Source organism: Annulohypoxylon maeteangense (assembly GCF_022496945.1).
Source record: "Annulohypoxylon maeteangense strain CBS 123835 unplaced genomic scaffold GGS22scaffold_34, whole genome shotgun sequence".
Classification (NCBI taxonomy): Eukaryota; Fungi; Ascomycota; class Sordariomycetes; order Xylariales; family Hypoxylaceae; genus Annulohypoxylon; species Annulohypoxylon maeteangense.
Window position 1 is genome coordinate 28,835 of NW_025953281.1, and position 15,511 is coordinate 44,345.

At 48.9% G+C, this 15,511-nt stretch overlaps 4 protein-coding genes across 4 annotated transcripts; 1 reads left to right on the plus strand and 3 right to left on the minus strand.

Annotated features, from left to right (window-relative positions):
* Positions 1-63: 63 nt before the first annotated feature.
* GGS22DRAFT_198444 (polyketide synthase) lies at positions 64-8,070 on the minus strand (the record flags this gene model as incomplete). The annotated part of the gene is made up of 9 exons (XM_047966135.1): positions 64-1,299; positions 1,364-2,968; positions 3,046-3,258; positions 3,356-6,432; positions 6,498-6,621; positions 6,713-6,923; positions 6,984-7,292; positions 7,384-7,855; positions 7,917-8,070. The coding sequence occupies 9 exons, from the start codon at positions 8,068-8,070 to the stop codon at positions 64-66; spliced, it is 7,401 nt and encodes a 2,466-aa protein (XP_047813791.1).
* Positions 8,071-9,191: 1,121 nt separating this feature from the next.
* GGS22DRAFT_198445 (uncharacterized protein) lies at positions 9,192-10,242 on the plus strand (the record flags this gene model as incomplete). Its single annotated transcript, XM_047966136.1, has 4 exons — positions 9,192-9,228; positions 9,319-9,566; positions 9,633-9,912; positions 9,965-10,242. 4 exons carry the CDS (start codon positions 9,192-9,194, stop codon positions 10,240-10,242), a joined length of 843 nt encoding a protein of 280 aa, XP_047813792.1.
* Positions 10,243-10,757: 515 nt separating this feature from the next.
* On the minus strand, positions 10,758-12,123 carry GGS22DRAFT_193735 (uncharacterized protein; the record flags this gene model as incomplete). Its single annotated transcript, XM_047965415.1, has 9 exons — positions 10,758-10,829; positions 10,892-11,025; positions 11,098-11,154; positions 11,208-11,271; positions 11,333-11,348; positions 11,406-11,478; positions 11,544-11,725; positions 11,810-12,031; positions 12,092-12,123. The coding sequence occupies 9 exons, from the start codon at positions 12,121-12,123 to the stop codon at positions 10,758-10,760; spliced, it is 852 nt and encodes a 283-aa protein (XP_047813793.1).
* Positions 12,124-13,022: 899 nt separating this feature from the next.
* On the minus strand, positions 13,023-15,376 carry GGS22DRAFT_101962 (FAD-binding domain-containing protein). Its single transcript, XM_047957702.1, has 5 exons — positions 14,736-15,376; positions 14,466-14,679; positions 13,996-14,396; positions 13,577-13,947; positions 13,023-13,516 (listed from the first exon to the last, which is right to left on the minus strand). The coding sequence occupies exons 1-5, from the start codon at positions 15,027-15,029 to the stop codon at positions 13,252-13,254; spliced, it is 1,545 nt and encodes a 514-aa protein (XP_047813794.1). The 5' UTR covers positions 15,030-15,376; the 3' UTR covers positions 13,023-13,251.
* Between the last annotated feature and the right edge of the window lie 135 nt (positions 15,377-15,511).

Genomic DNA, 15,511 nt, shown 5'->3' on the forward strand with positions numbered 1-15,511 from the left:
ACCCACTTTCTCGTTCTTGGAGTTCCAGAATCCACGGCTCACATTCGAAGAACATTGATACTTCTAACTAGTAGCTACCTGCAATTTCGCCTCAACGACTTCAGCTAGCTTAATAATATGTGTTTGCGCACTCATAATGTCAAGGAAAGGGATATCGACATGGAAGACCGACCAAAACCAAGATCGGAACTCGGATGCGATCATGCTGTCGACACCAAAGTCGGGTAACGGTTTATTCTCATTGATTTGATCTGGAGGCATCAAAATGAGATTAGAGAACCGTTTCTTGATCAATCGTAGAATGGCCTCTAGCATAGTATCGGCATCAGCTTCTGGCGAAAAAGCGGCTGATAGAGCTGCGGGCACGTTTCTGAACCATGGTGCTGCTGTCACTACCGAAATCTGTCCGCCTTGGGAGTCTGAGATGACTTTCTTCTCAGCTAACAACGAAGCTAGCAATATGGCGGCGCGCGCCTCAATTAGTGTGCCGTGGCTAGTCACGTCGAAGCCGCGAACACTTAACTCGCGAATCGCGGCTGGCTCTAGACCAGTGAGTAGATGTGCTTCCTTCGGGTTGCACACTGCCTCACTAGCTAGCGCCAGGTCAACGACTTGGAGGAATTCTTCTTCGTTAAGCGGTTGAATCCCCTTTCGAAGTAGGAGTGCCTCTATCTCTGGGTTCTCGTGCAGGTATCCTACCTCTGAGATCATGCCTAGGCCAACCGAGACGCAAGGTTGGCCGCGCGACCGACGCCAGCGCGAAAAGGCATCGAGGAAGCCATTCGCTGAGCAGTAATTGCTCTCAGTCGCTGTACCTACGGTCCCCGAGACTGACGAAGTGAGTAAGAAAAAGTCGGGCTCGTTTTGTCTGTCTTTCTCGATATGCACCTGCAACGCATTGTGCAAATTCCAGGTGCCTTGCCATTTGGGATCAATACCCGTATGCCAAGCTTCATTGGGCATGCGGGTGAATAGGGCTTCATGGAGTCCCATGGCTGCCTGAATGACGCCACCAATGCGCTGCCCCGCAGTTACACAGGTCGAAACTGCGGCCGTTACGTCGGCAGCCTTGGAGACATCACCACGTACTACTCTAACGGTAGCGCCGACCTCTTCTAACTGAGAGACGAGCTGTCGTGCGCTGGGCTTATCGGCCCCGGAACGACCTAGGAAGACGAAATGGCGGGCTCCCCGTGTCATCATCCATCGACTGAGACTACGTCCTAAACCGCCTAGACATCCAACGAGGAGGTAGACTTTCTCAGCGTCAAACACGCTCATATATGTAGCTAGTGCGACCTATGGCGAGGAGTGTCAATATTCATCGTTCACGTTATATTTCATGTATTGGGCTATGACTTACCGGAATACGGGCGCAGGGATTCTCCATCGAAATAACAACCTTACCTAGTCTGTCTTTACTGCCGAAATACCGATACGCCTGCGCAATTTGACTAACATCGAAAACCTTCATGGGGAGTGACGGGATCTCTTTGGCGCGATAGAGCTGTAGCGTTTCGGCTACCAGTTTGTCCCAGATGGCGCGATGGAAGGGGTCTTTCGCATAGAACAATTCGGACAGATCAAAGGCAGTAAAGGTGGCGTTGCGAAGGAACACGCGCATATCCAACTTGCCAGCATCGATTAGCTCACGCTTACCGATCTCAACAAAACGCCCAAACTCAGCTAGACAGCGCCAGCTCTCGTGCATCAAATCACCGATCAGCGAATTGATGACGACGTTGACGCCACGGCCGTCGGTGGCTTGCATTATGGCCTGGACGAAAAATGAGTCGCGGGAGCTGAAGATGTGCGACGGTGGGATGCCTAATTGGTTAATCAAGTAGTCGCGCTTAGTCTGCGACCCGACGGTGGTGTAGACTACAGCGCCTATCCTCTGGGCTAGAGTGATTGCGGCAATGCCGAGGCCGCCAGAGCCTGCATGTATTAGAATGGATTCCCCGCGACGTAGATGTGCACGCTCGTTAATGGCGTACAGAGCAGTGCTGTAGACGAGCAGCAACGTTGGCACCACTGTGAATTGCTCCTCGTCTAGCATCTTGTGCACGGATCCAGACCGCACTCGTACCGCCGTCCCGAGATGGTGTGGCGCAGAAGCAACAACGCGGTCTCCCACTTTGACGCGTTTAACATCGCGACCTACGGCTGTTGCCACACCAGAAAAGTCGAAGGCTGTCGTCTTATCACGCGTGTCTACGCGTCCGCCTATTGCATACACATCCTTAGCGTTGAGACCCACTGCCTTGACCTCAATATCGACGTAGTCTTCTGAAGATATCCTGACCTTCTCCGGGCTCAGTTCCAGTTCCGACAGCTGCTGGAAAAATAACGTGTCCATCGCCCCGACTCGACCAACCGATAGTCGTGCCCGCTTTGCCTCTGCAATTGTCTGCATCTGTCTCTCATCCTGCAGCCCTAACCGCCGTCGAAAAATGACATTGGTTTGAAAATCGGGTCCATACCTGCTGATGTGCAAGAGGCCTTTCTTTTCAATAAATTCGCAATCGTCTTTGTCGTACTTGGCTACTAAGACTGCCAGTGCGTTTTTACAGGCTGTAGCGAAGTCGAGCTTCTCTGGGGGGCCGACATCAAGAATCGAGTATCGCAATGTTGGCTGCTCTAGCATTAACGCGCGCGAGAGACCACCAGAAAGAGTTAGATTTGGGTTCATCATATCGCCCAGCATATCTGCACCCGTGAACCAAAGTAAATCTGTCGCTGTGTCTGTTATGGCACGTAGGCGATTCATGTTTTGCGAGCTCATCGTTGCTAGGAACTCGTTTTCCACCTCTAGCAGAGATATGCATATGTCCGTTTCGACGATCTTTGTGCTATCAAGTTGACGGAGAGCGACGATACTCGCATGAGCTATACTGGTCATCTGCTTTAGAAATGTTGCTAAAGTGTTCGCGAAGTCTGTTATGACAGATGATGGATTTTCAGCTCTCTTTTCGACAAGTTAGCTACTATGCTGCTTACAGTGCGCAGGCTGCAAAACCTAGTGCTTAAAGCAAAGACACTTACTATGATCAAAACATTACGCCCTGTTAAACTGGTCGTTTGCGGTGACCGTACGGCTAAGAGAACCTGTTTCCCGGCATCCCATACGCCAAAGCCGGCGGCTTTCAACTCCGATATGGCAGCTTTTGACTTCCGCATAATTATAATGCCTTGGTCGGAGACTAACTTGACGACCTGCTTAGATGCCTGGTCCCATACCCGTTTCGAAGTATCGTGCTGGACAGTCGAGCATCAGTATGTTTATTTCCATTTCGACAAGGAGACAAAGGACTGTAACGAGTCATCATTCTTAACTAAATAAGAGATAACTTACTCTAGGAATCAGAGCAACGTCAAAAGTGCCTTCATAGCCATCCCTATTTATTAGTATGTCTCCATCCTCATCCATATTCCCAAAATTCCAGGACTGGCAACGCGAGAAAGCCGTGTCTTTATCCAGTATAGACTGCCATTGTTTGGCTTTGTATCCGAACGAGTCTCCGTCAAGCTCTAGGACTCTCATCTGTGGGTTCTTATGCCCGGAAATATCTAAAAGGGCGCCAATGACAGCAAGACTCTCGTCATCACGCATGTCCATATGCTGTTGGTCTATGAAGGAAGCTATATAATTCCTTAGCTGAACTTCACCTTCTGGGTGCAGGCGTTGGATGTCGGGTTTCCAGCGTATCCTCAGAGTCGGCTGGCGCTGGGTGTACACATGAGAAAGATGGCGGTCGCTGTTGCTACCGTCGCTGACGCCCCCTGGTTGTTGTTCTGCGGAGGTATTCTTGCCGGTATATAGTGAGATGCGCCCGCCTCTAAAGTCAACTATAGGCATTCCATGGAAACCTCGAAGCGTACCATCGATCCTTCTGCTAGAGAGACCCGTCTCCTCAGAACACGCGTGGATCGTGCTGTCGGCCTCGGCCTCGGGTTGATACTCGCCGTTCACGTCCGTTGTGAGCGCCCCTTGTACAGGCTGGATTCTACACTCCGCAATAAAAACGGGGAGCCAGGTTTTTAACGCAGGCACTAGTCCTGCTGTCGTACTGAGAATCGCTGCCTGGAGGGCTGCATCTATGGTAATAGGGTGTACGGGGTAGCCATTGCCGCCTGCTGCAATGGGAGGCTGCAACTTCGTAGTCCCAATAGCCTCGCGCCGACTTCGACTACCGTCAGTTCGCAAACTCGTCAGGGATTGGAAGTGTGGACCAAAGCACAGTCCTTCTTGGTGCCATTTGGTGTACCATCTACTCATAGACCAGGTATCGAAGCCGTTTGTATTCTGCAAGGTAACACTGTCATCTACCCCAGCGCCTCGGCGTGGGGAGGTCAAACGAATGCTCCCCGTACAATGCACTGTGGTACGACCAGCCAACCATGATGAGACAGAAAAGTCGTGCCAGTCGGCCGAGCTGTTGGCATTGGATATCTTACGTGCGGACATAGTGGTATGCAATTCTACGTCCTTAGCCGCGGAATAAACGTCTCTATCCTCGTCGGGTACGTTGAGGGCAGCGATGAAACTGACGTTGCGAAACTCGAAGGCAAGCTGAATCGCCGGCTTATTCTTAACGCCTGTAATTTGCGACACGGCCTCGATGGCAAGCGCCATGTATCCAGCAGCTGGGAAGACGATTTGATCTTCTAACCTGTGGTCTCGAAGCCACGGTGTTTCGTTTAGGCGTAGGAGGTTACGCCACGTGAAGTCGATGCCGTTACCCGTGAGCGCTAGTGTGCCGAGGAGTTCGTGACGTAAGTACTTCCGGTTCCTCATCTCAAAACTGGCCCGCGGTTCACTCCACAGCAGCCCCTCTGAATAATCCCATGGGTATGGTGCGAGATCGTAAAGGATTCTTGAGCCTGATTCGGGGAGTCCGTTAACCACATCCCAGTTCATCGTCTGACAACCATATGTAAACAGCGTGCCGGCTAGCAGCTTCATGCTGAATACAGAATCTTGGTTTCTGACTAGCGTCGAAGAGTAGGGAAGTGACTTTTCGTCTAGCCCAAGCGATTTCCGGATCTGTTTGATGGGCCCCTTGAGTGCCGCGTGAGGGCCTATCTCTATCAAATGGACAGCGTTGTCACCCCCCACCACCAAGTTCGTGAGTGCGGCTGCGAACTGGACTGGCTGTTCTAGATTCTTTCTCCAATACGCTGGCATGTATGTTTGACTGTTTATACCACCGAGACTGTTATGGCTATGGCCCACGGAGGAATACATTTTTGCGCTAAACACCGAAGCTACCGTGTCGTTACTGCTGCCATTCCCGCGCAGCTTGCTATCGAATAACGGTGTGAGAAGCTCCTCATATAAGTACCCTATTTCTTTCATCATATTGGAATGATAAGCGCGACCGCCCGTCTCTAGCTTTCGGGCAAACTTATTCTGGCCTTGTAGTTCCTGGCCGAGGGTTTCGATTCCATCCGGAGTCCCACTCAACGTCACATTTTCAGGTGTGTTAGTACACGCAACACAGACTTGTGACTCTAGCCCTTTGCTCTTAATGAGCGACTTGGCTGCCTCGGGATTTAAAGCAACCGCCATCATGGCCCCCTTACAGAGTAACTTGCTTACGGCATAGCCACGGAAGTAAGCTACTAGAATAGCTTGTGAGGAAGTAAGGAAACCAGCGGCATAGGCTGCGGCGATCTCGCCTGACGAGTGACCAACCACTGACGTAAAACGAACGCCCCAGCTGTGCAACAGGTCGACAAGTGCTATTTGGACAGCAGTGCAAATTGGTTGGCTGCGGATCGCTTCGTTGATACGAACGTCTTTGTCGTTCAGCAACGTCTGTTCAAGTGTCCAGTCTGGCGCATGAGGCGGGGCTAGAGTGCAAAGCACGCTGTCAAGACGACGGATCGTATTGCGAAAATGTTGACTCTCAAGCATCAGCTCTTTAGCCATACCAACGTATTGTGCTCCTTGTCCAGTAAATACAAAGCCAAGCGGCAGCAAATTGGCAGTGCCTGTCGGAGTAGCTCCATCTGTCGTTACGGGGACGAGCTTCCCACAACCATCTTGATGGTCAACTAAAAGAAAACTTTTGTGCCGTAGGTAGTCTCGGCCTTTGGCGAGTGTATACGCTAAATTCTGGATTGTCTCCTTATCGCGGACCTGTGTTACTCTTTCGGATATTTGCTGAACAAGTGTATCTAGCGAGTTGGGAGACGCCGCTGACACAGGCAAAACTAGAAGCTTCTGTTCATCTTTCGCGGCCAAGTCATTGATTTGGCACTCTTGTTTCGCTGAGTAATCGTAGCCGAGATAACTCTCTGTGGACTCGAGAATAAGGTGGGCGTTGGCGCCACCGTACCCGAAAGAGTTGATGCTAGCGCGACGAAGCGCTCGCGGCCACTCTTCCAACTTCTTGCCAACTACTAAGTTGTGTTCTGCTAGATTGACTGTGTACACAGGCCGTTAGTCGATTTCCACCATCCATTGGCAATATGGAAGGGGTTAAACTCACGTTTGGGATTCAGCATGACTATCCCTCGCGATGGCGGGATCTTATTATTCTCAAAGGCTTGGACGACCTTGAGTATAGAAGTGAGACCACTGGCTCCCTCACTATGTCCGACATTTGTTTTTACCTATCCCATCCATGATCAGTTTCCCTTGATAATGGTTATACATCTAATGATATGGAGCGGATAATAGAGCCCAAAATGCTGAGATACTTACTGATCCGATGAGAAGCGGAGGTCCTTCAGGTCGCGCAAAACATTTCCCGATGGCATCGACCTCTATAGGATCACCAACTGGAGTGCCAGTCCCATGGCATTCGACATAGTCAGTGTCGGCGCGGTCTAGGCCGGCGTTCTGGTACGCCTTGCGCATGACCGCCTCTTGCAGCTTCCCACTAGGCTGTGAAATCCCGGGCGTTTTCCCGCTCCTACGTCGTCATAGTTTTAGTATATTATCGATCCATTAAAGCGAGACTGAGGATACTCACGCGTTTACAGCACTCCCGCGTATAATTGCCCTGATGGGATTCCCGTCCCTAAGGGCATCGGATAGGCGTTTTACGTAAATGGCGTTGACGCCCTCGGCACGGCCATATCCATCAGCTGAGGCATCGAAAGTATGGCATGTTCCCGTGGGTGAGAGAACCCCGCTTTTGGCTGCAGCAATATGAAGCTCGGGGGACATGATCATATTGCAGCTAGCCACAATAACGCTATCACAATCATCCATCCTCATGGCATTTAAGGCTTGGTGGAGGGCATAGAGGGATGATGAACACGCAGTGTCTATGGTAAAACTAGAAGAATCCTTTCCATCAGTAATACGTCACTGGAGACTACCTAGTAGGTATACACAGAGATTAAAAAATATAGGAAAGGGGAGTATACCTCGGTCCGTGGAGATTGAAAACGTGGCTGATCCTATTTGACATTATGGTGGCTCCTGAACCGGTAGCAACGTATCGGTGCAAATAATCCGGATCGCGAGTTAGCATGGGTTGGTAATCAACGGAGAAGTTAGCGACATAAACGCCGGTATTGGAACCAGCCACGCTCTCCATGGACGTTCCAGCACTCGCGAGGCACTCATATACGACCTCCAGTAGCTTACGCTGCTGGGGATCCATATATGTAGCCTCCAGATTATTGATGCCGAAAAAGGCGTTGTCGAACTGGCGGATGTCCTCTTTTATAAAATACCCGCCGGGCACATTGGTTGTTCCGCTTCGGCTCCCCTGAGGGTCGTAGAAGCCGTCGATGTTGTACCTCTCCGGCGGGACAGGTCCTTGAGCCGACTTCTGCTCGGCTAGGAAACCCCAGAGATCGGAGGGGCAGCGGATATCCCCGGGAAGACGGCACGCTGTGATCTAGTTAGAGGAACTTCTAGCACGAGGTATTGTACGGATATGATGGCAACTTACCCATCCCCACGATACATGGGGGGTCGTTGTCGAGAAATGTCGAATCAACATCGCCGCCGGGACCCTCATCTTTCAGGTTTATGAGGACCGCGCTGGAGCTGTCTCTACTACACGTAGTAGGTGACTCCACCACATCAACGTCTGGGTTAGACATGGCTGTTGTTGCCCTGGATATTTGACATCCACACGACGAAGTGGTAAAGAAATTTATTGCTTGATCTTGTACCGGTGGAAAAGTGATTTGGATGATAGTCAAACTCTCATGTTGGTTTATTAGTAGCCATAGGAAAAGGAAGCAGTGGATATATTTATTATTGGTTTCTATGTTTTCTATGTCTTCTATCCTGTATTTTCTCTTGGCCGGGGAATACTCTGGATATCCCATACGCCATTTCAGTGATACCCCCTTTCTCAGGTCAAGGCATGAATCGCGAGCGCCTTCGGGGCCGGCGAAGCCACACCAGAGGATGTGGAACCGAAAACCGGTTCCGGATTCACTTCATCCAATTTTCCTTGTATGCTATATGTTCTTTACATTCTACCATTGCATACTTGTCGTTAATAATGTACACGCATCCGTGGTCGGCTGCCGACTTTACCGCCACTTCTAGTTCTCATATCTCTAGCATGATACTCCGTATCGTGGTATTATAGTAGGTAAATAGTCGGTCTGCGGAAGCTACCTAGTCTTTCAATCATGTTTCCTGCAGCATGCATAGATATGTGTAAGATTTAAGCTCTGGAAAAGCTAGATCCGGGTAGCACTCGAACCGCATCGCATGAATTCTGAGTTATAGGTACCTACCTAGGTAGACGATCTAGTGGCGTTAGCTCGCCGACCAAGAGGCAATTGCAACTTCAGTCGTTGATGACTAGCATATGAGCTTGAATTCATAGGAAAAATAACTCATACATGACGTCCTCATGGCGTTCACTTCCCTTGCCTTGCGAAACTCTAGCTCCGTCCCCCCTCCCGTCTCGAGAGTACCTACTCTAGGCATCCTATTCTCCACTATCACGCGTCATGTATATACCGAAACAGTATGGATAGCCTTGGTGATTACCTAGATACACTCATCGTCGTGTATAATGTGATAAAGGGGGGTCGGTTAGGGGTTTCGTGAAACCCATTACCCCTATTCCCACTTATCCTACCGAGTCACCGACATGATTGGACGCTCCAAGTATATATGCCCTTGGTTTTTCTACGCCACAAAAGGTCAGAGAGTGATCCTTATCTCATACATACCCATTTCACACCTCAGCCTGCACACAATGGATATTTCTGGCAACGCGTTAGTAGTTGGTGGAGGTAAGTAAATCGCTCGTTCCAGCCCGTATTGCCGTTACACGTACAGCCCTATCTGTAGAAGGTGTCATTAACTGCTGGAAACCGTTACAGGTAGTGGCATTGGCAGAGCATGTGCGATTCTGTTCGCGAAAGAAGGTGCTTCTGGCGTGATGATTGCGGATGTTAATACTGACGCAGCGGCTCGCGTCTTGGATGAGTGCAAAGCCGTAGCCACGAACAGCCAATTCCATGGCGAGGCAGTACACGTCGATATCACCGAGGAGGAATCCGTCTGTCGGCTCGTAGGTCGAATGATGCGCGTTTTCAGCCGCATGGATTATTGCGTTAACTGTGCGGGGGTAAGATGACCGAGTCGAGCATGAATCATGTATGGCGATACTCTGCTGACTTGTTTTATCGTCAAGATCGGCGTCCAGGAGGCAGCCGATATCGCGGTGTTGTCATTGGACGAGCTTCGACGGTTCCTCGACGTCAATACCGTGGGCATGTTCCTAGTGACACGAGAGGCATCTATAGCAATGCGAGCCCAGGAGCCTCGACCTGTGTCGCATTCTGCGCCTAACCGTGGAACGACGCGCGGAGCCATCGTCAACCTTGGTTCTGGATCTTCCCTAATCGCCACTCCAGGAGTTATCCCTTACACTACATCCAAGCATGCAGCACTTGGATTGAGCAAGAATAGCGGTGAGTACGGCCTATAAGGCTATGTCTCCTCGACATGGACGCACAATGAAAGCTGACACACAGGAACTGACAGCTCTTGATAATGCACCTCATGCCATCAGGGTCAACTGTGTGTGTCCGTCGTGGACTGATACCCCTATGGTGCGGGCTGCCATGGACGGCGTGGAGGGGCTGACTAAGATCATTGAAGCTGCAGTCCCCATTGGCAGGATAGCAGTACCGGAAGAAGTGGCCGACGCAGTCATTTTTCTGTGCAGCCCCAGGTCAAGTTATGTCACTGGCTGCGGGTTTATTGTCGATGGAGGAACGACGCTAACTGCATTGAGATAGAGTAGCAGTATGCCCTATGCAGCAGTGTAGCAAGGGCGGAATATTGAAGCTAGTTCTGAGTACTTAATCTGAGACATGCATGGTGATCGTACGTTGTTACCGAACTCGCGTCGCGTCGGATCGTTGCAAGATGAGTTGGCATGGCCCTGATAATCTATATGCACATCGTGGAGGCACCTTGATATTGCTGATAAGAGATATCTCTTGTGCCCCCATATAGATCTTCCCAAACATCATCTACGTAGTCGTAGTGAAGATATCGTAAGTAGGTACATACTGTAAGTTCAGGATTGAATCCTGAACTAGGCAGCTAGGTCACGTACGTTATTACACAGTCACAATGCAAGCCATATAACGCCAAGGCGCAAGCCTCATAGCCTCACATCCCCAAAGGGTCATAAATCTCCAAGTAATGAAGTCATACACTTTTTACTTTATCTAAATCTGACACAGGTGACAGAATGATGCTAGAAAACATGTATCTACCCAGCTGGTTACTAACATTGGTAACATTATCAGGTACTATTTCGAAGTTTGTGAGCCTTCTGTAACTTCCCCAAGTCAAACATATTCCATAGCATAGAGTCCTAAAGGATCGTCAGCAATACTTAAATTTGCGAGGGGAAAAAACGACTGTACATGCCCAAACAGTGCGCCAGCCCAGGGTATCAAGGAATCGAACCAGAACTGTAAAGCTCCCGTACCAGAACCATGCTGGCGGCGATGATTTCAGGCTCTGAGAAACAACATTCGCCGCATAGTCGAAGCGATTAGTAGAGCCTTCTACATATTTAGTTAGCCATGTTATAAGGTAATATTCATCATCGGTACGTAAATGTTGTTGAAGTTACCTACGTGGTATTCTCGTGACATGCTGTTCAAAGTTCTCCGCGAGTGGAGAATAGTAGGATCCTAGTCGCGTCAAAGTTAGGATCCATTAACGAAGCTTCTCTCAAATGCCTAACCTTCTGGGAGACGCCTATGCGCATCGCTCTTTAAGATATTGGTACTAACTTCTCCGGAAATTACCTGAGGCAACTATAGTTAGTAAACGATAAAATTTCTTGTCCATCCTAGAACCAAGACGTACCGTGATGACCTTTACACTAAGATGGGGATGTGTATTAGTTATATACCCCGATAATACATGCGGCAGAACATACTCGAATGGCGCCATTTCAATGCGCAGAGTGCTTGACCAGTGTTGGAGTGCCGCCTTTGTAGCGTTATATGATGCTGAAGCTCGAATCAGTAAGGGGGTTTAGGGGTGATCTAACATATCAACCTTGAAGCCAACCCACATCCATATGTATAAGGCATGATCCCGCCAATGGAACCGATGTTCACTATAGTCCCTATGCTTCTGATAATCATGTCGTGGAAGTGATGAACCATTCGCATGGGCCCAAACACATTGACGTCGAACATGCGCTGTACGGCGACGACATCTGTGTCAATGGCTGGCATAGTGTAAAGAATACCACTTCCACATAGCTTGTTAATCACGCGTGTAGTTATTTGCAAGTTTTAGGTAGGTTCTATGATCGAATTGGGAGCTTTCACGTACGCGCAGTTCACGAGGATATCGAGGTGCCCCCCAGTGAGCTTTTGAACGCTAGCCTTTAAGTCCATGATGGACTTCTCGACAGTAACGTCAAGAGTGAAGAATGTGATTCCAGCCTCTGATAGGTGGTCACTCGCTTCATGGGGAAGCACGGTGGCGATGGCGTGGAGACCGCGGCGAGTATACTCAACAACAAGCGCTTCTCCAATTCCACCTCGACCACATCTATATGAAGGTTAATGACCGTATGAGCAGTCGATATCTTCTGAGACTCAGTATAATTACCCAGTGACTAGAGCAAACTTCGCAACAGACATTGTATCATAGGTAGGTATAGGTAGGTTCCTAGGTGGCAGAAAGGTTTGCCCAAATAAAATGAAACCTCAGGGCGCATCAGGGGTTCAGCTTGATGAGGTCCTCATCTCTCAATTATCAGATATGTGCCGGCATTCACGTACAAGGTAGGCTGGCTGCTAGGTAACCACCATCAGCCGCAGTTTGATATCAGATGTAGAAGCCGGGTTTCAGGGGCAGGGATTATTACGCCATCAACTCGACGACGACTGATCCTGGTATGCATTGATTACGCCGCATATGTCTATTATATCAAAACAAGAGAATGAACCGGGTGTGTGGAATGTTGCACGAATTCGAATTTACCTGCACTTCATAATATCAGTGCTTTTGCCGGGGCTTATGCAAGTGAAACCGGGAGGACGACATGACATGATGCATGTGATAAGGAGGAGTGGGAGTTATGCAAGTAAGCGCCCGCCGCCCCTGCTAGATAATATCCACTTAGGTATGCATATATGCATAGAATATGTATAGCCCCCAAACCCCCACGTTAGAAAGTCGCCTCCACGCAACAAGAGTAGGTAATTGTTATCGATTTAACATGGCAATTGGGGATGTTTACAAAGACATGGCTTAACGTTGCCCGCCCAGGTAGGTAGGTACCTCTTTTAGATAATCGATGCGAAGGTCGGGGGCGAAAAAGTTCGCACATCAGACATGTTCCTTGCTTGGTGTGTGATCAAAATAAGCAATAATTCAATACCGTATTAGCCTTAAGGCATGTCTCAAACTTAGAGGTGATCTACTCACTATATTGGGTAGATTACCACTATAGTTCAGGGACCTTAGCCACTAAAGAAAATTACTACAGACAGCCCTGTGCATACATATTTCGAGTTAGACCGCTTTGGTCCCGACCTTCGATCTTCATACACGCTGCTTAAATCGGTATTGAGTTCTTCAAGGCTCTATTGTCTTATATCTAAATAGCCTTCTTCGCGGAAAATGCAACCCTAAATGTACATAATTGGAAAATACATGCGTCTATCCTGTAACCCAAATCTAATGAAAAATGTATGATAAGAGAAAGAAAGAAGGTTCAAGAAAAGTACAGTATCCCTGATCGAGGGGGGGGAAGGAGGGGATGTTCAAGATGAGATGATCGGAACGTAAAAGCGGAAGCGGTTGTGTGGGTCATACTTGTTCTTCAGTCCTCTCAGTCTCTCCAATCGCCATGAATCGTACCCGTAGATAGATTCAAGAGACTCATAATCATTCCCGGTCGCGTAGTTTACGTACATCGCCGGCTTCTGTCCGGGCTGGCCAGCGTTCCAGAGATCCCAAGTGTCTTTAGCCCAAGTCTTGGCTGGCTCTAATAGGTTTGATCCCTTCGGAACAGTGGTCGTAAAGAATCTTCAAGAGCATCCATTAGTATTAGTTCAATTACATATGATAATGAGAGTCACGACGTACATCAAGTGGTTTTGATCGCGGTGGGGATACGCGGTAGAGGCAGCGTCTATATCCTGCATTCCCTTGGTTGCATAGCCTTCGAGATAAAGTCTAGAGGATTTCGCAAGATCCGGGTATAAGGCCAGGTTTTTGTTAAAAAGGTCAACTGTCTGGCGCTGCGCCGTGATGTTATAGGTTTTGAGCAAAGACGTAGCAATGGCAAGTGATCCAGCGACACAATTCGCATTACTGGTGCCTTGCGGAAAGATAATTTCCGGATAAGAGACATCACCGATCTCTTGAGAAAGAGCTTCAATTGCGTTAAATGGGCTCAGTATCTTCTCAGCATCGGCAGCAGGGCCACCGTAGGCAAAAGTCCACCAGAGAGTGGCCTATTATGATTAGAGATTTAGCGGTAAAGGGGGCCGGGGATTATGTACCTCTTTCTTGTTAAGAGTTTCATTCAAAGATATTTGCCCATAGCTCGCGCCTAATAGGACGGGTGTCTTTCCATTGTCTTGAATCTTGTTCAACTCCTTTAGCACTGCCTCAAGCTTGTCGTGCGTCCAGTAGTAGTTGTGATAGTGCCAAGTCTTTGACTGGATTGGGTAGATCTTCAGTTTGAAGCTTGTAACAATGCCAAAATTATGGCCAGCTCCTTTCATTGCCCAGAGGAGATCGTTGTTGCTCGTCTCATTGACAGAAATTGTAGAGCCATCTGCTAATACAACGTTCAGATGAACAATATTATCGGAAACAAGGCCGTAAAGGCCCTCGAGGCGCCCGTGACCTCCACCCAGAGCAGGCCCGGCAATACCAACACACTCGTTGGATCCAGTAGCTGATGAAAGATTCTATTAGGAACGTTGCCCCGGGTGATCTCTCTGGCTATGATGCAAAATATACATACCTGTAACGTAACCTTTATCCCATAGAGCGGGGATGACTTCGTGGGCCCATGATCCGGCTTGAAATAATGCAGACTTTTTATCTGACTGAATGGTCATGCTTTTCAACAGCTTCAGGTCAATTTGCACGCCCTTAAATTTGCTGAGAGACGTAGTGAAACCATGTCCACGGTTGACTGCTAGGAATTCGAGGCTGTTTTGATTGCAATATTTCACCTAAATATTCTGTTAGTCAGGTGGCCAAATCATTTAGATCTTATGACAATACTAACAATCTTCGAAATATCCGATTCCTCTGCTGGCTGCACCGCGATCTGAATGTCAGGGGGAGCAAGTGTGTTCCAGCGATGAGTGACATCAGCGAACGACGAATTTGAGGGTAGGTATATGGCTGAGTGGGAAGAGATGATTGCGCCCAGCTCTTTGGCAATTTGAGTAACTGGTACCTCACGACGCGTGAAGGGGTTTTTCTGAAAATAATGAGGCACAGTGTCGAGAGGTAAAGGGGAACTTGCTACAAAGGCCTGTAGTAGGGCGAGACCATAGAGCACATGCCGAGAAAACATGTTTAAGGTTGGAATAGAATCGATGAATCCGGGTGAAACTGTTCAAGGTGAGTAGAAAATGTCTCTATCCAAGACCTCTCGAAAGACAAGAGAACTGTCGACTTTTATAAACCAAGGTATTCCTTCTCAGTGTGATAATTCCGCCCGAATCAATTTATTGCTTCCACTCTGCTGAAATGGTGCCTGGCTCATGGCTCTACGCCTTGGTGATGCGCGCCACAGGGTCAACTATCGTCAGCCGCCTACTCAATAGTCAGCTCAGCTAGGTAAGGGAATGTTTAGCCTCATTGTAAGTGATGGCTACCTAACTAGGTAAGCTGAAAAGGAACTTGTATTGCCCGCTTGCAAGCGAAGCTCGTATTGGAGTCCAATGTGGAACGAAATCCTTATCCGAGGCTATGCAAGCCATATATCTGCGAGAGGGGGGCGCTTCGGCGAAGACAATGTCCATATCGAATACCTGAAGGTTGCAACATAGAGAG